The sequence below is a fragment of the Corvus kubaryi genome, unplaced genomic scaffold, assembly GCF_017639235.1.
Source record: "Corvus kubaryi isolate FWS band 111438036 unplaced genomic scaffold, C.kubaryi_AGA036_p1.0 37308, whole genome shotgun sequence".
Classification (NCBI taxonomy): Eukaryota; Metazoa; Chordata; class Aves; order Passeriformes; family Corvidae; genus Corvus; species Corvus kubaryi.
In genome coordinates this window covers 7076945-7099654 of record NW_024581096.1, presented here as the reverse complement: position 1 = coordinate 7099654, position 22710 = coordinate 7076945, and the positions used below count along the sequence as shown (strand labels likewise).

The 22710-nt window shown below is 39.0% G+C and overlaps 1 protein-coding gene across 2 annotated transcripts in view; it reads left to right on the top strand.

The window, feature by feature from the left end:
- ITGA2 (integrin subunit alpha 2) overlaps positions 1-22710 on the top strand; it is a 67767-nt gene that overhangs the window by 20111 nt on the left and 24946 nt on the right. The window contains exons 3-13 of one of the 2 annotated variants that reach the window (XM_042028369.1): positions 6977-7086; positions 8020-8111; positions 11800-11914; positions 12318-12445; positions 13572-13720; positions 14712-14862; positions 15291-15456; positions 16733-16806; positions 18132-18270; positions 20866-21011; positions 21716-21859. In XM_042028369.1, coding sequence (XP_041884303.1) covers positions 6977-7086; positions 8020-8111; positions 11800-11914; positions 12318-12445; positions 13572-13720; positions 14712-14862; positions 15291-15456; positions 16733-16806; positions 18132-18270; positions 20866-21011; positions 21716-21859 — 1414 coding nt within the window. Of the gene's footprint in view, positions 1-6976; positions 7087-8019; positions 8112-11799; positions 11915-12317; positions 12446-12505; positions 13037-13571; positions 13721-14711; positions 14863-15290; positions 15457-16732; positions 16807-18131; positions 18271-20865; positions 21012-21715; positions 21860-22710 lie in introns of those variants that run through there. The other variant, XM_042028370.1, reaches the window with a different exon arrangement.

Below are 22710 nucleotides of genomic sequence, written 5' to 3'. Positions count from 1 at the left end.
TTTTGCTTAAGTGACAACAGACTGATACTCAGTAACTGCACTTCTCTCAGTAAAAAGAAAGCGAGAGGTCAAAATCTGAAATTCATGGAAATGCATGTGAAAATGCATTTTGCAGTTAAAATTTGCAAAAACAGGTACAAAATTACTGAGACAGCAGAGACGTTTGTGACCGCACTGCTCAGAGGCACCGCGTGGCTGCAATTGGCTACACATGCAAATGCACGACCCCTGAGATCTCAGCAGTGTTTACCTCCAGGGACCAGGAGACAGAGGAGAGCAAAGCTGTATCCTCGGAATTAAAACCTTGGCATTTCCTCTCCCTCAGCTCGGTAGGCTTCCAGCCTACCCCCACCCCTCATCTGATGCTGTGGTGGCTTCTCACAGCATTTTTGCCTGCTTTAATTGTGTTTAGTCACCCATAGATCAGAGATCTCTTTTTTTTAAAAAAAACAACTTCTGTGTAAAGCCACTGAAGGAGAACAAGAATGTGCGCCATGTGCCTGTAGTGAATTGAATGCTTTTGCCTCATATATGGAGAAATTGCCTTGTGTTTTTTACTTCTCAGTTTTTCTGTAAGCTTGCAGCAGAAGCAATAGGTGCCTAACTCACCCAAGCTATTTATGTTTTATATTTCCCTCTTCTATTTTTGCTTTTGATATAAAAACTCCTCCACTATCACTTTCTTGCATAATGTGTGCTGGATTGCAGGGAAAAAAAAAGTAACTTTTTAACTTTTCCTGTCTTACAGAATCATAGAATCATTTAGGTTGGAAAAGATCTTTATGGCCGTGGAATTCAATCAATCTTCTCCTAAGTATATGAATATTTTTAATCTGGTAAACTTTTCTGTATATAGGCACTTCACCATTAGTTCTTTAACTGCATGATGTCTGACCTAGCTCCAAAAGTCAGGGAAATTTTATCAGCTCATTTTCAAGTAACTAGGACTTGTTAGAGGCTCTTCAGTGAAGAAAAGCCGTTTTTAGTCTCCCGCTCAAAAAATTATTAGGCAAGCTTAAGAAAAAGGTGAGTCATGTTCTACTGTCTCGTTCTCTTGATTTCTAGGCTATTTTCTTTTTCTTGGGACAACAGAGCTTTTTCCTGCATGCATTATTTAAAAAAAAAAAAAAAAAAAAACCCCAAAACAAAAAAGCCCAACCAAGCAGACAAAAAAACCCAAACAGAACAGTCAATCTGATTCAAGTTGTTCAGTAGGAGTTGTTTTCTCCTATGAGCAACGCAGAGGCTGCAGTCCATGCAGAGAGTTCTTGTTGACATGGCTGAACTGGGAACAAGATAAACAGTCTGAGATAAGATCAGGGTGATTATTTCTGTCCAAGGCGAGCATTCATCATCATACGCTTTTGTGAAGAGATCCTCACTGTGCAGCAAGAATGTGTTGTATTAGAAAACTGTCCAGGCACAGAGTGGGGCTGCTCACCACACAATGTGCTGCTGGGCTGCCCTCTCTCCCCAAGAGAGGTTATCCAGAATCTGAGGTCCACCAGAAATTTTATCATTTCCTAGATTTTCCTTAATAAATTAACAGGGTGCTATATAAAACACAGCTTTAAAAATCCTCCTGTACACTCTCGAAGAGTAGAAAGGAGAGATAGAGAAACACAGCAGATGCAGTTATATTATTCAGCTGTATTTCTGGGAGGTGCATCTCCTGAGCCAGTAAGAACTATAGAAATGAGAGAGAGAGAAAAATTTTTGCTGAATTGGTACTGGTTTTCACTTTTCTTGGAGATGAGTTCAGAGAGAAGAGGGAAGGCAGTCCAAATGGGAATGCAGGACTATTGAAGAGTTTAGTACAAGTTAGGATGCTGTAACACAAACCACTGAGGAAGACTTTTTGTGTAGAGACAAATGATCCAGGATAATTGGGCACTGGTCTGCTGTGCATTGATGAGCCTTGATGGCATGTGATGCTCATAAATAAGGACAAACTTGCAAGTCAAGCACAGCTCAAGCCTTTCGCAGTGTCTGGTGGGAATTTAAAAACAGGAGCTCTTTAATGAACTCAAGGAAAATTGTGAATACCAATAAAACCCATCAATTAGAAAAGTTTAAGCAGGTCACCACACAAGTAATTAGACACCACAGAAACCATTCAGTTTATGCTGTGTTTCTCCCTGTCAAGAGGCCATCTGCATTTGAATCCTAAATTGAGACTAAAATTTCTGTTATTTTATAAACATAGTCTTTTATAAAGCCAGATTGTACCCTGCCAAATTCATCTTGAATGTGCATTCCCTGAACAGCAGCTGACAGTACATTCTTCAGAGATGAAGAATGCTGACCATTGGTTTTAGATCTGTCACAGGTGAGGAAGATTGAAATAGTTGTAGATAACTCTTAAAATGCTTCCTCCTACACATATGTGTCTTCTGACACATGCTGAGCTGTGCCTGTGTGCTTATGATTTTCCAATTTTTAAAATTAATTTGGTTTTGAATTTATATTGTGGGATTTTTCTGTCTTAAAGTATTTTGTTTCACTTCACATATCGATAATGACACCTTAATATACAGTGCACTTACTGATATATCACATAGTTATTGCATTACCAAAAATAGTTTAAAAAATCATTGCCTACTGCTCAGTGGTTACCAAATACAGTGGCCTTTCTCCTGAGGGTCTGTTCTGCCCCTTCAGACCAATAAGATGTTTTTCCAAAAAGACACATTTCTGTATGAATTTCTATTGAAATAAGTACATTTTCAAAGCTTTCTGATTTTAATGAGGATGGCCATTTCTTTTGAGGAGGGCAATTTTTTTAATTTTTTTTTCCTAACAGAAGCTGCCATTGTTGCAGCTCTGTTGTTTCAGTGCCAGCACCATTGCTAATGCGGAGTTCTTTACCCAGCTTTTGTTTTCCCTGACTGCATGCACCACAGTTTGCCCTTTTCCTGCTTGGAGAAGCTCTAGCTGCTTTTTTGTAGGACTTCTGAGTTTGTCACTCAAACTCTCTTGCCACAGCTCACTGTAGTTTCTGAACTTTGATTCTTGTTGAAAGGATCAAAATTTTAGATAGTGAGAAGTGTTTTAGTGTGCACAGAGAGGCATCTATGAGAGTGAAGAGTTTTCTGGTCTTCATATCTAGTCATCACTTCCTGTAATTTCCTGTAGGAAAAAAGGCCAGATGATCTAAGAGGTCCTTTCTACTTTTATTTTCCTATTAGCCATCTTCATGTTTAGAAAACAAAACAAAACACAACACAATGAAGAGCAAATACATGAAAAGAAAAAAAAAAAAAAAAAAGAAACCAGAAAATATAAAACATGCTCTGACAACAGCTGGGAATTCAGCCCTTCACTATGAATTCTGATTTTGCTTTCTGCTACATTGCAGTTTGCTGGTTACTAGCTTTGTCATGGTGTAATTTCCCAGAAATAATCCCTGTTGCACTTTGATCTGCCAGTCCTCAGCTTGTGTGGTAAGGCATTTCTGCTGAACTTCATTTGACTTCCTAGTGCTTCGTGTACAGTGTTGGAGAATGATTAGGGAGATGAATAATAAAATCAGTAGAAATATTACGTTATAGTCACTATCGTATTGTGTAAAGACAGTCTGCAAGGACACATAAGGAAATTTTGTAAAAATAAATATTTAACTCATGGCTGAAAATTACCCTTAATTAATACATTATCCATGATACAGTTTATTTGGAAACAAGCATTCTCAAGTATTTTAGTACTACTTTCTTGCATTCTTTCCTGATATATTCTGTTTCACTTTGCCTCATGCATCCTGTCTAATCACAGTAAAAAAAAATTTGTAGTTAGCAGGATGCTAGCCAGATACTCCCTTGCTGTCTTCACTTCTGATGTTTCAGAAAGATACACATGCATTTTCTCAAAGCAGCATTGTGTAACTCCCTACTGTAATGGTTTATGTTAACTTTGAAAGGCAAGTAGGACTTCCTGATTTTTAATGTAGATTAAGGTTAGTATTAAATATAAATAAGGCAAAGAATACAAGAGAAATAGAAATTATGTTATTTCCTAAAGCATTTAAGGTTGGCAATTAAAAGTAGAGGGCTAAGCTTGGCTTATGCCAGTTAATAATTTTTTCTCAGGCATGTATTGATGACAGGTTAGTTAAATCAAATAATGGAATGGGTTTAACAGCTATGTTCATTTCTGAAAATCACAGTCAGTAACAGTCAGTTCTAAGTGTTAATTTCTGTGTATGGAGTGGCATTTTTTGGCCTTCATCATAGGTATGACATTGAGATTCACAGACTCTGCAAATCTACAGGGGATATAGAAAAATAAGTTAATAAAATAACTCCCAGTAAGCTATGAGGGGTGCAAGATAAATGAAAGACAAAATAAAGTAGCTTTGTGCACACTTGGCATAGATTAAAAATTGTATCTAAAACAATAAAAGTTAATCTTGTTTTGTCTTATATTTTCCTCTTTGTACCATGCAACAGCTTCAAGGTTAGTTTCAGGGGTAGCAAAAGTAAAATTATCTTGTGAGTATCAAGTTTAAGAAGTGATGGTTCCTTGGTATAAGCAGATGTTTGGCTTGCAGTTAATGTTGAAGGCAGGGAAAATGGGAGCCAAATAATGTCCATGGAATGAGCAAAACTATGCGTGCTGAAAGGGAGAGAGCAGCTTTTAGCAAATACTGGGGATGATATTTGTCTCTAGTTTATGCCATTAGCAGGGGTGAAACTTGGAGATAGCTTGGAGTTAGGCTTGGATTTGGGTAAGCTAGTGCTGGACTATGCTTCTGTTTCTCTTCTTCTCTGGTTCTCATTCTGCTTGTGAGTGAAACTGTGTGCACTGGGCTCTCAGGAAAACCTGTGGCCGCACAGCAGTGCCAGCACAACACAGAGATTCACAGATTTCATGGCCAAATGGGAGTGGTTGCAGGGGTTATTTCCAAGATACAAGGTCATTCCCTGAACTCTAGCTGTCATCCTGCAAGAACTCTGAAATGTTTGCCTTCTGGGAAACTTAGAAAAAACATATAAGTGTTTATAAATGTACACAGTGCAATGTTCAGCTTGACAGTTAATGCTGGAAAGCTGTTCCAGTTTCAGATATTGCACATGCAGTGTTGCCATCCATTTTAAAACTATTTCCTGTTTCCACGAAAACTCTTACCCCTTCTCTCCCATGAGCCCAGTTAGCATTTTAAAGCCGTACCAAAATTGGTAGTACCTAGCAAGGTGGGAGAGTGTAACACCACGTCTTCTTCCTGTTCCTCCTCCTTCTTCCTCCGACTGTTGACCAGCTCCAGCCCTCTGTGTCACTGCAAGTATTTGCAGATTATGTTATCTGTTGGCACATGACCAGTGCAGTAGTTGCTTATGAGCTCTGTTTATTTGATACTGAGCTGCAGCAGTTCTGGTTTCTACTGTGCCTAAAAGACTCAGAAACGCACATAAAATAAGAAAATCAGAGGCCTCCTCATGGCTTCTGTAATGTACAGTGTTATGATAGAGAGAGGTGTTTATATGAACCTAAGCTGCATATTTAGAGATGCTGGAAGTACACAAAGTCCTGTTCCTGCTGCCTGCATAATCAGTGTTTTCCAACAAGGTAATTGAGAAGGAGTTAGGCATTCTTAAAATATCCAGACACACGAGAAAGATAATCTGAAACCAAACCCCCAGCTGAATTGGTAAAATAATGTTACTTGTGTTTAATTGAGGTGAAATAAACTAAAAAATGAGTACGCAGATAGCAGTATTTTTTCTGAGCAAACTAGAAAGGTCTAAAACTCTTTCTTGTGCATCTAAAACTCTTTCTTTTGCATCTAAAACTCTTTTTTGTCACAACCATTTTATTCAAAGTAGTAATAACATTGCAGCAGGAAAATCAGATGATCCATAGGAAGTTAATACTATATATAGCAATTGCTTTGAAATATAATAATTTCACAGTTTTTTTAGTAGTGTAAGGTATATTTGTGTTAGCTACCTATAAAATTTTAGAGAATAAAAATTTTGCTTCAAACAACCTATTGACACACTAAAAACAATGGTTTCTAATGGAACTCAATATTCTATATTGGGCCCCTATTACTTGTCCTCTTACTGTCCCCAAAATGCATTAATTGCTACCATGGATTGTTCTGTTTGAAAATAAAGTCATAGTGCTGCTGGAGCAAGTACCCATGATCCCTGCTTTTCAATAATCTGTTTTATTTTTAATAACCCTTGAGATCATCTTTTAGAGAGTTGTGATGAAATATAGGTGTTCTTAAGCAGTATTCCCAGAAGGTGAACTAAACAATTTTGTGAGGGCTTTCAAATAAAGATTAAAGGAGTCTTGAAGAGCAGATACTGGAGGGGAAACCTTATGGCAAATGAAGAAATGAGTCAGAGAATATTAATCACTTTGTATTGCAGGCAAAATGATCACAAGTATTAACTTTCGTGTTCAAGATCAGAGACTTTATGCAGCAGATTGTTACCACCAGCAGTATTTTCTTTCTGACTCAGTGTTATCAAGGTGTGGTAGTGTTCAAGCTCAGATGTAAGTGTTTGACTGCTGCTGAGCAGATCCTGTAGAAAACGTTTCTTATCAGTTAAAAGAATAACCTAAAAGGAACCAGTTAACCATTAACAGACAGAACAATAAATAATATGTCTCTAGATCCTCAACATATATATTTCTAAGTTTTTGTGTACCTGTATATATTAGTATCTTCACTGTGTTTCGTCTGACCTGCGACACAATGTCACATTAAAAACAGTACATGTGTTTGAGGCAGCTGAACCCCAAAGGCTCTCCCATTCTTCTTCTCCACCAAAGCTGCCCCTGGTGAATCCAGTGTAAGGTATTGACATGCAAATAAAGCTTCTGAACAGTTCTGGAGAAGACTCCTACACCTGAATGCCTTGGGTGCTATATCTCTGGAAAGCATCTTTTACCTGTTATCCATAGTGAGCCATGCATGCTGAACTTTTCCAGTATCATTGAGGATCTAATGACATTCCTTTTCCTCTAGGTTGTTGGTTGGATCACCCTGGAGTGGCTATCCTGCTAACAGAACCGGAGATATATATGCATGTCCTGTTGGTGTGTCCAAAAACACATGTAAAAAACTGAATTTACAAGGTAAGTTCTAACTGGCAATGTCTTGCTGCAATTGTCCAGTTTTTCCTTGTGTATGTATGAGGCCAATCGATTTTATTAAAACTTTTTCTAACTAGCTGTCTTCATAATCTCAGATTCTGTGGGGTGTGTGTGCTGCAAGGCCTCAGTGCCAGCTGCTGATGAAACTTGTGTCTCTCTGAGCAAAAATTGGTGCCTGGCACTGGAGTCAGGCCAGGTGGTGCCAGCTGCTGGAGGCACTGGGGTCTCAGTGTCACCCACTGGAGCAACTGGGGTCTTTACCCTGCAGCCATGGGGCAGGAACAGTGTGGGTCCCAAAGCCAATGTCTGGTAGATGCAGGGCTCTGTGTCATTGAAGGGCTCCATGCTGGCATCCAGGGGTGGGTGGCTGGCAGGGCAAGTGTCTCTACTTTCCCTAAACCAAGTAGGGGTGGGCATCTGTGTTTGCCAACTAAGTATAAAATGGAGTTCAAGTCTGGATACAGTGAAAATACAGGGCAGCAGAGTGTCCTGAGTTGCCTCCTTTATGTTTATTTGTGGTGCAGACCATATCTGCCCTCCACTGCCCCTTCAGTTTTCTGTCTAAAGCCTGATACTGGATCAGAGGAGTCTGGTGTCCTGAGGAATGTAACAGTAGCTACTCAGCCAGCCAAAAATATGCCATAGGTAGATCCTTTTTTCCTCTATTTCGCCTTCAGGTGTCTTGAGAGCAGATAATCTAAATGGCCATACTTAATTCATGTCTACAGTTAATGGTTAGCAATTTTTTTCCCAAAGATTGGCTTTTGTTTCTTTTGTCTCAGAATTGTACACGGCGATTTGGAAAAGGTGCCTTAGATTCTGAAAAGTCAAGTTTTTGAAAAGAATTCTAACTTAGTAAATTGCTTCTACATCTTATTTATTTATCTGTCATTACTTAATCTAATTTTATTTCAGCTTTAATAAATATTCCAAATGTGACTGAAATTAAAGAGAACATGAACCTTGGCTTGACTCTGATACAGAACTCAAAAACGGGAGGATTTTTGGTATGTATCAAGATCATATTCAGTACAGACAGACACTCCTGAGGAGACTGTAGAAACTAGAATTCTCCACATTTTTTCATAAGTCCAAGCTAAATGTATTTTATTATGCAGCGTGTATTAGTGTATCTTTTCCATATTTTAAAATATTGCATCCCACTGCAATTACCTAGGGTCCAAAAGCAATTGTGAAATGTATCATTACTGCAGGAATATTGAGAAGGCTCTCCTTCATCGTTTACCTAAGCATCCTATCCGAATTAATGACTCAGTAATTTAAGTCAGACAATATACACAAGAATATTATACAAGTCTTGTATAGTTCTGATTGTGCTTTCAAAAGACTTTATATAATCTCTCCTCCATCATTTGCACTAGCACAGGCACCTGTTCTCCTGAGATAGTAGGATTTCTAGTCCCATGGATTTGTGATGTGTTTTATTTGGTTAGCAAGCTGAAGGAGGATGCATTTTCTCTGTGTATATTCCACAAACCACTGTCCTTGGAGCCTGCAAAACAGAATCTTACTCAAAAGGAAGCGAATGCCTGTTTCATATGCTTTTTTATGATCCTAGTCATACGCATGAAAACTGTTGCTGTGTAGGTGTACTCCACTTTGATGTAGCCATGTGCAGTAAATAAGTGAAACAATAAATTACAGACAGAAGACCTCTAGGGTGTCCTTAAGCTTTGTAATTTTTGTTGCATCTTCCTAGTAATCACAAAAATATTCAAATATTTATTGTATTCATTAATACATAGCTCAGTTTACTGAAGTACTTAGAAGTATGCCTAATTCCAGCTTCTTCAGCAGCTCTCTTGGAATTAGTAAAGTTACTCATAACTTCAAAATGCAGCAACAGGGCTTTTCTTAACTTGTGGCTTGAAAAGGCACTGATTAAAAATATCTTACTCTGTCTCTTAAATAATACTTTCAATTACAGGTAATGTCCTATGCATACCCACTTTTAATCAGTGTGAGTAACTGCAGTGTTTTAAAATATCTCATGCAAGAAAATTTGTATTTTCTAATAATATTTAAACTTCTCTCAATTAAAAAGAATTTCCTGCTCCATATGTTACTGATTGACTCTCCTTAAATTGCATGAATTAGAAAAGGTTGAATTCTAAGACATAAACAGCCACGTCGTTGTCAAAAAGGGCTTCTTTTTAACATGAGGAGAATGGAGTACTGGAGACAGGTGCTTATCTGTGACTCAGCCTCAACAAATACCAAAAGCCCCATGACTTAGTTGTGGCAGGTATTGGATCACATGCATGGACTGCCCGCTCATAATTGCAAGCTGCTGCCAGCCAGGACTTTGCTCTGAGACTCTGCCTGTGGCAGCTGGCCTCTGTGATGGGTTCTTTGGGTTCTTTCAGGGTTTCCCCCTCCCAGCTCACTGTTCTCCTTCCTCCTGTGGCCCCTCCACCTGCCTGTCCTAGTCTGTGCTGCGTGCTCAGTCCCTGGGCTGCTTGGCTTGGAATGCGACCCAGGCTGGCGTGTCTGTGCTGCAGCTCCCAAGCCCTGCTGGTTCAGCTGCTTGATGCCATGGGATTGGTTCCCACAGGTATTCTAAGTACAGGGCAGTCTATTCCCACACGCTCATTACATTTTTCTGAGGCATGCTTAGTCCTGTTGGAGAGGTGCTGAAGAACTTCACTGATGGTTAACAAGATTTTTCTGGATTTCCTGACTAAATTTTTATCAGTTCGTTTTCTGGGCAGTGCTTTGCCTTTAGTTGAAAGAAGTAGCTCTCATCTCCCTGCATGTAAAATCTTCTTTTTGTATTTGACACCCCACAACCACTCACCTTTCTCCTTTGCCTTGCTAAACAAATACAGAGTTTTTGGCTGAAACGTGCTTTTTGAAATACACCTCTCTCAAATATCAGTGACCACGTCTGTGCTGTATTCCATGTGAGTCTTTCCCAGGCACTATACAGTGTATTTGGTATTTCCCCAACTCAACAGCTTCTCGTCACATATCTTTAAGCCATATTTGCTTTGCATGCTGGCTGCGTGCTTGCTGTCACCCTGCAGTCATCCAGGGCCCGATCCTTTTGCTTCTCTCCCTTCCATCCAGTGACCTTCCAGTTTAAGTCCACATTTCTTAATGTTAGTCCTGAAGGGCAAGCCTACACCCCTTTATAATATTCTGTCTTTCAAGTTCATCAGTTTTTGATATGTGATCTCCCCTTCATTAATGATGCATCTTGAATTTCTGACTTAAACATTAGAGTTTTTCCCTTTTTCTTTCTGAAGATCAACAAAGATTATTAGAAAATCTTTGCTTTTTGCTCCAAGATTAACATCACAATTTTGAACTCCCACCAATTCAGGAAAAAAAAAAGAAAATGGCCAAACAAGACTGATCTAAAAGGAACTTTAAATTAACTCTAAAGGCCAGTAACTCTCCTCCAGCTTCATAGTTACTATTATAGATGATTTATTTTGCACCTTTCATCTCTCTAAAAAGCTGTCTTTTCCATTAAGAACTAACCATGCCCCATGTAGCAGCTAAAAAAGCACTTACCTCAAGATCACATAATGTGGATATACTTCCTTTCTCATCTAGAAAATCCACCATCTGGTCAAATATCTTAGAGTAGTTTGATGTTGTCTCACTGGTAAACCAGTGAGTGATTTAGCTCATTTTCTATTTACTTTTGAATTTAATTACCTTTTTTTTGCCCCCCAGTATCCTTGAGAAAAGTGTAATAGTCCCTCTTTTCCTAAATAGAGGTGATGCAACCGGAGTGTATATATAAGGAAGCTATAATTTCTCACAGAACAGTTGGAGAGAGGTTATGTAGAGGTTATATTTATTTCTTGAGTTTCTAATATTTTCTTTTAAGAAGGAAATACACCCACCGATTCTCCACCTCAGCCTTCCCCCCCCCGCCCCCACGCACACAACTCCCCCTATATTCTCACGGCAAAATGCTGTCTCTATATGTGGTTGATAAAACCAAACATAAAGATGCAAAAAGAAGAAAAAAACAGCTGGTCGATCCAAGTGAAAATATTTTTTTTTTTTTTTTTTTACAGAGATTGTTTTCAGCACCGAAGCAGGGTTGTTTTCCCCCAAAGTCAATGAACATGGGTGGTTGGTGGGGGGGGTTGGTGGGGGGGCGGTGCGCGGCCAGGGGCAGACGTCTCCCGTTGGTGAGAATGGGACCGTGCTCACCGTGAGGAGGGAGATGAGGCAGTTTAAGCTGCAAACGCGGGGTGAATTCCCGTTGGGACGAGGCTTTCGGAGGGGTCCGAGGGGTCCCCGCGCTCCGGTCACGGACCCCGCGCTCGGCGCCGCCGCGCGTTCCCCGCACCGCGTGCCCGGGGCGCTGCCGCCACCTGCCGGCCACGAGCGGCGCTGCAGCGCGGGGTGCGCGCCCGGCCCGCGGGATGGGCGCCGGGATAGCACCGGGATAGCGCCGGGATAGCACCGGGATAGCACCGGGATAGCGCCGGGATAGCACCGGGATAGCACCGGGATCCGCACCGGCGGCAAATCCTCCCCGTGAGAGTCTGTGAGAGGGGTTACGCTCACTGAAGGGATTTGGCCTGGTAACCCAAGAGAGCTTTGCTGATCCTATATCCCTGTCGTCCTGCTTGTGGTGGTTTTGTATACAGATATGGTGAGACAAGTATTGGTTATTTTTATAGTTTCTTTTTGTTGTTATTTTTTAAGACTTGTGGTCCCTTGTGGGCACAGCAGTGTGGAAGACAATACTATGCAACAGGAGTTTGTTCTGAAATCAGTCCAAGTTTCAAGATCCTAAGAAGCTTTTCTCCTGCTGTTCAAAGTAAGGTGACATGTGCAAATTTTAAAATTAAATTTTAAGTTAAATTAAAAAAAAAAAACCAAACATATCAAACAATAGCAACATATATTGTGTTGGGGACTGTTAATTTTGATTTCTTAAAAAAGTGTATGTGCCAAAAGCAAAGCCCTGTGATTGATATGTAAAGGCTGACAAATTGTGATCCAATGCTGATGTGAATATGGTCTCAGTCCTCTGTATTCAGGGGCATCGCACCAGTGCAGGCTCAAAACCCACATATGCTCCTATTGAGTCCTCATTCTGGCAAAGCCTTCTGATCCGAAGCGTTGCCTGTGTGAGACCTAAATACGCACCTCTGGATTTAGCTGAAGAGTATACTGAGACTGCAAGTGCATTTAATGTCCACTTCTTATTTTTGTTTTAGAGTGTTCCTCTGTTATAGATGTTGTGGTGGTTTGTGATGAGTCAAACAGCATTTATCCCTGGGATGCAGTGAGAGCATTTTTGAAAAAATTTGTACAAGGCTTAGACATAGGCGTTAACAAGACTCAGGTAAGTCAAAGACATATTCAAGAAAGACCAAAAAAAACCCAAACAGAACAAAACCTAAAATAACCAATTTTAAAGGCAACCAAGTGTGATTTTGTGTAACTACAGTACCTCCCTCAAAGCCACAGATTACACAGTTATCCTATTCAGTGCTGGGGATTTTACCTTACGGTTATCCTATTTTGAAAGGGATTAGTAATTTGATCCAAAATACAACTGAAATAGAAGTCTAGGTTGTATCTAGGGGAGTCAGATCTCTTTCATGCATTAGGTGTAAAAGTAGTTGAAAATACAGCCTTTGGGGATATGATAAAAGTAGAACAGATTTTTAATGGGCTTTTCATACAGCTCTCACTTTCCAACTGCTGCATCTTTAAAACAGGAGCTTTTCCTGCTGGTTTACTCACTGATCTTTGAGGTTTTTCCTTTTGATTTGATGATGGTAAGGAAAATTTTATTGCCTTTTTTTGTTTTAAACATCTTCTGTCTTTACAGTTGTCCATTTTCCCTAAACAGTTCTGAGAACAAAGACTGGGGCACTGGAAATCTCTCTCCCAAAGGCTGCCTTCTTCCTTGGGCTACTTTGGAAGTGAGGTGCTTAAAAGCTAGGCTTCCTGCTCAGCTCTTTCTGAACCTCACCTTCAGCATCTTCTCTTTTTTTCTTTCTTTTTAAATTTACATCTTATCATACAGCTTTAGCTTCACTTATATTAAAAATAAGTAGGGTTTGCAGTGCTGTAAAGTAACTAACCTTTAGGACTTCCTTAGAAGAGATCAGACTGAGGTGCTCTGAGCTTGTAGAACTATTGCTATTTTCTTATTTTACCCAGAGCTCCTTGTATTATTGCTATCCATCAGCTCTTCCAGAAGTAACCAAGCAAACATTTAATGTCTGCTGTTTCAGATTGTTTGCAGTAACGTATTGTAGTCCGTAACAAATGATATGAAGTGCAACAGCATTTTAGCTTTCTTTGCTTTTCAAATGTTATTTTTAACTGGTTTTACATATGTTGAAAGAAAACCATGCATCTGCAGACCTTTTACACCAACCTGACACATAAGTAAGCATCATGATTCTATGTAATTAATTGTAAAGCATCATAATCTAATGTAATTTTTTATTGCATAGGTGGGTTTAATTCAGTATGCTAATGATCCCCGTGTAGTCTTCAACTTGAATACGTATCAAACAAAGGATGAGGTTGTTAAAGCAATGGAGAAAACATCTCAGAAGGGAGGAGATCTCACTAATACCTTCAAAGCCATTGACAATGCAAGGTGAGATTTTGATGATTTACGGTGCAACTGTTTGACTTACTCTACGTGGCAATGAGAAAATTGTGAATTTCATTCCCTTTGGAAGACCGTGTGCCTAGGACCTCTGGAGTGGATTCCCAGCACTAGGCAGAATCCATCAGGTGCATTTGCAGTGTCCCATGCAGATTGGTACAGGAATGTATAAACTAGAATTGCTGAAAAGCATGTTGTTAACCATTGGGTTGAGCTCCACTCTGAAGTAATTCTGGTACACAACTGAATTGCTTGTTCTGTCACAGATCTCTAAACATGACAGTGCATCAGAGTGGACAAGGTTTTAGGAAACATACAAAACCATTGAAAGAAGTAAAGTTTATCCAGGGATTCAGTGGGTGCAGTAACATTTGTGTTTGTGGATCAGGCTTTGGTTGATAGCAGAGAAAGTAAAACCTCTTGTCTGTTGTCTGTTTGTCACTGCAGCACCGTAAGTGTGAAAAACAGGTTAAACTTAAAGGGTTTTATGACTGAACACATATACAAACCAGGTCTGTTTCTCAACAGGAAGGTGCTGTTTTGAAGTTTTTTGAAGAACTCTAGGCCAAAATACATGCTGAATCAAATGAATTTGAGAATTTGGTTTAGGAACAGACTCAGCCTTCAATGGAGTCCATATATGCAGTAGAATTGAGAAGTTTTTATTAATTGTCTTCCACTTTTGTCTGAGCTTGGTGATGCCAGCTCCTGGTGTCATAAAACTTTAAGAGTTCTGATAAAACCCCCTTTTCACTTAGAAATATTAGTACAAAAAATATACTGTTTTTCCTGAAATTTACATTTTTATCAGAAACACCATCCAATCCTTCCAGTCTTTTTTTCTGCTTCTTTGGTTACATTACTTATGCACTACAGAAGCACCTTATTCTAATTCAGTGATGAAGGTATTCATTACAGTGTATGTGCTGGATTCCATCCATTACGGATTGAGGTGTGATAAACCAATGTTTTATAACAGACAGTATGCCTTCTCACCTGAATCGGGAGGACGCCCGACAGCCACAAAAGTAATGGTTGTTGTGACAGATGGTGAATCACATGATGGATCCAACTTGAAAACAGTGATAGGTAAATGCAATGAAGACAATATAACCAGATTTGGCATTGCTGTAAGTAATACTGAAATTATACATTACTGCATTTTCAAAAGATTGTTTTGCTGTGTATGTATGAAAGTGCATGTTCTATACATAAGTGGTATATAATGCATACATTGTTACACTGGTGAGACTGAAACTAAGTCAAATTAATCCTATGAACTGGTGAAAATATTTGTCTTTTCACTGGCTGAAAAAGCAAGACTAGAATTGCCTGAGCAACTTCAGTGGTTTTCCCCTTTGCCATACCTTATGTATTTTTCCTGTATGAATGGTCCCTTGCCTAGGAATGAACCTAATAAGCAATTCAGTAATACAAATAAAGGTAACTTTTTTTTAATACGCAGAATATTTGCTAAAATAGTATGGAAGGAAATGGAGTAGCACCATGATCTCTTTCACTTTTCTTATTTTGCTGTTTGTTTGTTTCTTTAAACAAGGTTTTGGGATACTTAATAAGGAATGAACTTGATACTAAAAACTTAATTAAAGAAATCAAGGGAATTGCTAGTCATCCAACAGAAAAGTATTTCTTCAATGTGTCATCTGAGGCTGCGCTACTGGAAGAAGCAGGAACGCTTGGAGAGCGCATTTTTAGTATAGAAGGTAAAATACTCAATGTCCCTGAAAAATTAGATCAGTTTCTCCCAGCTGACAAGCTTAGAATTTTATTTTGCTTCAACCTAGTGCAGTATTGTGAAAATAAGTGGCAGCTGGAGCTGCAGGCTGCTCCCTGCTCACCAGGAGAGCTCTTGTTTTCACAGGTGTTCCCCCAGCTACTCCACCCCTAATTAGCCCGAGCTTCAAGTTAACTTTTGCAGTTTGAGGAAAACATTCCCCAGTTGATGTAAATTTCTATCATATCTTGGGCTTCAGGCATGGGAGCTTTTCCATATGCAACCAAATATACTTGGAGCTATTATCACCAGCAGAATAAAGGCATCTTCATGCTTGTGAGCTTCACCTGTGTGAATCCTAAACCATATTAAATTTATTAAAAAAAAACCAACCAAAAAAACCCAAACAAACAAACAAACAACAACAACAAAAAAACAAACCAAAGCAAACCAGAAGACTAGGTAACTAATTACAGAGCTGAAAATGCAATTTGTGCGGTGCCTACCAGGCCCCCTCCCTCGCACCACCCCTACTCCTGTGTATTGTTCAGCAGAAGGTGTTGCAGAGGTGACACAGAGATGCTTTGTCTCCCTAAAGCCAGCTTTTAACTTTTAAGTTAAATTCAGACCTTGCTTCAGAGATGTGTAACCTGCCCTCAACACTCTTTAAGGAGCTTATGGCTGCCATTTTCCTGCACTCAGGATGAAATCTTCTCTTTCACTTTCACTTATTCTTTACTAGGCCCATGCTGCTACTCAAAGCAAGGGAACAGGTCTTTTTCCTGAGTACTCCCACTGAATTCCTATCCAGCTTAGGAAATGGATATCACAGTATTTTTCAGGAGAATTCCAACAGTTTTTAAAAATCCTATCGGAAAATTAAAATTTCTGTTCTATTTGAAAGTTGTGAATATACAGTTACTAAAGCTGTTAATTTCAGGATATTAATGCTTCCTAGAAAACACAGAAAGAGATCAGCCACAGTGACAAGGCTGTGCAAACTGATTCAAACCAACTTCATCATTATCTTCTGCCCTTTTTTTGGAAGAGACTTATAGCATGGCTCATGGTTTCATCTTATCAATTTGCCATTAAATCCTCCAAATTTTCTACAGTTTATCATCTCTGATTTCCATTGCTTGTAAATGCTTTAGCCAAATTGGTGTGTATATACAACCCCCCTATACAGCTAAACTCAGAGGCAGCAAGGCAGGATTTTGTGTGACTACATAGAGATAACCATATATGCATATCTGTTTTACCAGGTACAGATCAAGGTGATACTTTCCAAATGGAAATGTCACAGGTGGGCTTCAGTGCATATTATTCACAAAAAAAGGTATGTGAGTTTAATTATTTAATGATACAAATAGAAGTAAGTATGTACACTTGAGTGCAAGAAAAGAGAAATAAAAGCACAATGTCCAATTTTAAGATCTTTTTACATGCAAGGAGAATGTCAAATAATCCTTTTAATTTTTTTAACTTGAATACATATTAATAAGTAAAGCTGCATAATAGTTTGTTTCGTGTAACCATCTTGAGATGTATTAATATAATTATTTCAGTGATTTCTGAGTTCATGTAGCAGGAAAAAATTAATTCCTCTATGTTTGTGACTAACTATATTGTAAAGCTGGTAGGCAATCACCAAAATATAAATAAAACAAGTCTGAAAATTATTATATAATTTCTTCATAAATTATAAAGTTAATAATATTTGTTTAAAGCATATTTCACTTAAAACTTAGAACCAAAATATCAGATATATTTTAATGCTAATCAATTTTAAGATTATCTTTGTAAAATCCAAGTGTGGTTCAATAAGCTTTCAACTGAAAATACAAGAAGGTTTTTTCCTTCTCATAGCCTTTAAAGATGAATGAAATAATTTTTTGAAAGTCCTCTGTATTTGCACAAATTAAAGTTTTAAATTATGAAGAACTTGATGCTAAGAAATGGCAAAAAAATGAGAAACATATGGTTGTTTATTCAGGAAAATTACACATTCAATTTTATTGCAGTTTTCTATAACAGTATCTCAGTTTAGTGAAGAATTTTAATAACTTGAATAAACTAAACTATGTTTGCTTTCTGTGTACAAGATTAAGGATTTCTGTATGAAGTATTCTGTATAATAAGCCATGCTAATTTGGATTTTAGATCTCTCAAGAACATCTCCTTATGTAAAGAATTAAACTGTATCTATTTGCACCAGCTCTTGTGTGCTGTCATTGGCACTTTTGCTGGCCAAAACAGGGGCTTTAGCTTTTTCATACAGCTGGGTCTGTGTGATCCTCAGTCTTCTGAGGATCATGGGCGCGTAAAAGCATGGACTTAGCAAGCCCAACCCCATGGTGGACAGACTTAGGAAATTATCACAGTGTTTAAATAAACCCATTTTATCATGAGTTGCAGTGCCATGGGAACTAAAGCAGTCACTTATCCTCTTCCAGTAGACGGGTGATAATCCCTCTTAATAGGGCAGTAAAGTCTTACACATAAGTGGTAACTCTGAACAGCTCCAGTCAGCTGCCTGCTGTCTTTAGTCTGCATCACAGGCTTAAACACAGTGATGTAGGAAATTAGGCATGGTAGCTTCAGCTTTGCTCATACTTTTTCTAAATCAAGTAGTTCTAAAATGTTGACTTTTATTTTTTAAAGGATGTTCTGCTGCTAGGTGCTGTTGGGGCCTACGACTGGAGTGGAACTGTAGTTCAGGGGTCTTCAGACAGAGTCACCACCTTTCCGAGCCAGGTGTTTGAGAAGATTCTTCAGGACAGAAATCATAGCTCATACCTAGGTAAGGGGCTGAAATGCAAATCTGGAAATGTGTGAAACCTTGATTAAGATATTAAAGAAGTTGGAAAATTCTCCTCTAGCCAGATTTGTGTTAAGAAATTATTTGAGAATATGAAAAGAATTTTCGGTCAAAAAAAGATTATTTTTTACTGGTCAACAGTTCATTGAATAAAAACTTTATTGTGTTTTTAAATTCTACTAATATCAAAGTGGTAAGCTAAAAAAAAAAATCAGTCTTTGTCACTGCTGTGGTTTAATCCCAGCTGGCAACTAAGCAGACACTCAGTCACTCCTCTTGAGGGGAGTGAGAGTGGGGGATAGTCAGAAGAGCAGAAGTGGGTCAACTCATGGGTTGAGATACAGACAGGGAAAGTAAAAGTCATGCATGCAAGCAAAGCAAAACAAGAGATTGATTGACCACTTTCCATGGGCAAGCAGGTGTTCAGCCATCCCCAGGACAACAAGGCTTCAACACACACAGCTGTGACTTGGGAAGACAAATGCCATCACTCTAAACATCCCTCCTTCCTCCTTCCCCTGGCTTTATATGCTGAGCATGCCACTATATGGAATGGGATACCCATGTAGTCATTTGTGGGCAGCTGTCCTGGCTGTGTCCCCTCCCAACTCCTTGTGCCCCCCCAGCCTCCTTGCTGGTGGGGTGGGGTGGGATGAGGAGCAGAAAAGGCCTTGACACTGCATGAGCACTGCTCAGCAGTAACTAAAGCATCCTTGTGTTATCAACAGTGTTTCCAGCATAAATCCAAATCACAGCTCCATAACAGCTGCTGTGAAGAAAATTAACTGTATTCCAGCCAAAGCCAGCACAGTCACAGAGACATAATAAATCATGGGATTTGAAAAGGCTGCTTAGTGAATCACACTGATCATTATGTGTTTCTTCTGTTACAATATTTGTGTGTTTTTCCCCAGTTTGATGTGGATGAGAAGCTGATTGGCTTTCTATTGTTTCATATGTGCTTGCTGTTTTCTTAGCCTTTACCACTTCAGTTTGTAGTTTTCGAATATTGCTACCATTTAATAGAGATTTTACTTATAATCTCCTTATGTATTTTTGACATGTTTTTTGACCCAATAAAGCCAGTCACTCTCTATTCTCAATTCATTTAAATGTTTTCTGTAAACTTTCAACATGCCTGCTCTGCTGTTCCATCCCTGAATAATGCTACTACATTAAGCACCTATGAATTTCTTATTCTTGAAGTTATTTAATAATATGCTGTCTTTGCAACCAATATACTCTTTCTTCCCCTATGACTCAGCATTACTTGCATCCAACAAAATGAATAAATTAAACCAAACCTAATGAGCCATAGCTCTTTTGCATGTATGACCTCTTCAGACTTTCTGTTACTTCATTTTCTTAATAATTTTTAAAAGCTCAGGTAATTTCCTTTCTCTACAAGGCAGTTTTAGTGCATTTGCTTAAATCTTTCTGGAGAAAACAATGTCCCTTTTCTGTCCGTTCATTTCCCCTCCACTTTCTGTCCTCCAGTAGGAGCTCTCCATACCAGCTCTCCCTCACCAGCCTGGGGGAACACAAGTTAAAGAGCTGCTAGAACATCACAACTTGCTTGATTGGCCCCTGTTCTGCACTGCACCCCCTCACATCAAATGACTGTATTCTGTATTAATTAGGAAGGTGTGTACTTAATTTGCAGAATAAAATCTTGTTTTGTTGCTCATTGAACTTCCAGTCACAAAAGTTGTCCTCACCCTAGAAAAACTGTGTCTGAACAAAACTCTGAATTAGACTGGTATAATATAAAGATCAAGGCATAATCCTTTTAGACTGTGCTCCTTGTATTGTCCTGCATGTTGCTAAAGATCTGCATATTCTGTCCCATCACTGGCATTTTGTAATTGTCTTTAACTATAGACTTTATAAAGGATGACTTTGTTTTCTTCACTTAAAATAAATTTGCTGGAACTAAACCACCGAAATGTAAAGTGTGTACTAATGCTAGATTTATACTGCTAAAATATGGTTACATTTTTGCAGGTATTAAACAGTGTTTCCTGAAAGCAAGTAGAATAATGGTAATGAGGATTAAAATGCTCAAAGAAGTTCAATCAACCCTCCCAGCTGACAAGCTGTTAATGTAGCCTGTTCTATTCAGACAAACCACTGGTCTGTGGTTTGGTGAGCTGTGGGAAAATGTGCTGCAAACTTTACAGAAGCTAGGTGTTCCTCCTCCCTAGTTTGAAGACTGGTCCAAATGTAAATCTCATATTTCTCTTTATTTCTTCTTTCCCCTTTTTTTTCTTCGCACTTTTTTTTCCTATCTCCTTCACAAGCATGACATTTTCGTGGTCTGTATTTTACTGAATAGGCTAAACTATTGTCCATGTGATTCTGTAAACCTGCTTCGACTTGATGCGTGTGTCATTGTTCTCTCCAGGAGAATATTGCAAATTTTATGCTTACGTGACAGCATAACTTCCCATCTGGAACCATCATTCTCTGTGATTAACATACCAGATTGACTCATCCTCCATGCCTTTATGGATAACCAACTGATGAATTGTAATTAATGGTCTCCCACACATGTTAAATATTGGCTTCTATCCCCAGGTTATTCTGTTGCTGTTCTCTCAACTATGAGCTCTGTCTATTTTGTTGCTGGTGCGCCAAGATCCAACTACACTGGCAGAGTGGTGGTTTTTGATGTTGACAGTGATGGTAATATTGCAATTGTGCAGTCACAGAGAGGCGAGCAGGCAAGTATATTTTGGTCATGAATACAGACTTTCGGGAATCTGTTTTTATTGACCCAGCAGTAAATTGCAATTAGTTTTGAAAATTCCTCTTTCTCTCCAAGCATTTAGAATCCACTTGAAATTTTCTCTGTCACTAGACTATTTCAATGAGGTTGGCTGTAACTCTTAAACAGTATTTTAGGAAATCATCCAATTAGTGGTGAAATATAATATACAAACCTAACTAATGTATCCTTCTGTCAACAATTCAAACTGGGAGAGACTCAGTGAACTCTGTTCTGCCTGAGAAGTTGTGAAGTAGATGACATCAGAAGACAGATCTGGGAGCTCAATCTCTTTTTCTTATTTGGAAAAGAGGAATGATTTTAGGTGGTTTTGGTATCATGCGTAAGACAAATCTGAGAGTAGATCAGAGGTTGGGTAGTTTCATGCACAGTTCTAAAAAAAATGTACTTCCCATATCTTACTTTCCATTGGCATTTGTATTGCTGACTGGTAAAGCCATGGTAGCAGCTACAGGACAGAAACAGTGAAACATGGTAAGGATATGATTCTTCCAACACTGAAGTATGCTACAAAGTAATTTTATTCAGCAACATTTAGTAGTACTGGAATCTTACTGGCTGTAAGTTTTCTGAATCAGGTGCTAAAACATGATTCAGAAAAAGCATATGCAGTGACAACCCATTTACTACTGATTTCAGATTGGCTCCTACTTTGGCAGTGTGGTGTGTTCAGTGGATGTCAACAGGGATTCTGTGACAGATGTGCTTCTTGTGGGTGCACCAATGTTTATGAATGACCTGAAGAAAGAAGAAGGGAGAGTATACATGTTTTCCGTCACAAAGGTAAAAATGGCTCAAGCCAGCATTCCTTAAGGCTAGTTTCTTTCAAATCAGACTGGCCACATGCAGGCTAAAAGGCCTTTGGCCTCTCCAGATCTTCTAAGTCACTATTGAGTGAACATTTTCAAAGTGTTGGAAATATTTCAAGTGACATTTTTTTTAACAAGAAACAGAGCATGTGCATTTTCTGGGATGTGGCATAAGAGCACGGATGAATGGTGCCAAGCCTACCTGGTTAGAGGGCTGTGTGTGGAGGCTTTCTAGTGCTGCCTCATGTGTTCTGCTTTTCAGCAGCAGCTGCAAACTTTCCCCAGAATTGCTTGTGCATGTAATCTGGGAATTAGCCAGCTGGAACAGACCAAAATGGAGCAAATGAGCAAGACAGTAGCTAAGCACTCTCAGTGGTCAGGGGCCTGGTGTTCTTGGTGTCTCCCTGGTCCTAGTACCAGGGAATGTGCTTCATGGTAATATAGCATGGGTTGGCCATTATCTCTGAAAAACTTAGTGCAAAGCTTTTGCTAATTAATCTGCCATTTGTTCTTGGTGAATGTATTCAATGCCTGACAGTATTCTCAAAGCAGTTCGAAGAAATGCTCTTCTACCAGTTTTCTGTATTGTTTTGTAGACTCTGACACTGGATGGTTACTATAACTCTTGTTGTCCCCTCTATCCAGTAAAGCTGTGTTACTTGTCTGATGCTTGACTGATGGCGCTTTTTATTCAGACCTGTAGTAGGTGTTTCCAGAATATCTGTATTAACCATATGGAGCCCTCTGGCAGTTTTGAACAGTCTTTCATTCACTGGGTGTCTTCAAAGCAAATTAATATCTGCCATCCATCTGAGAAAACAGAAA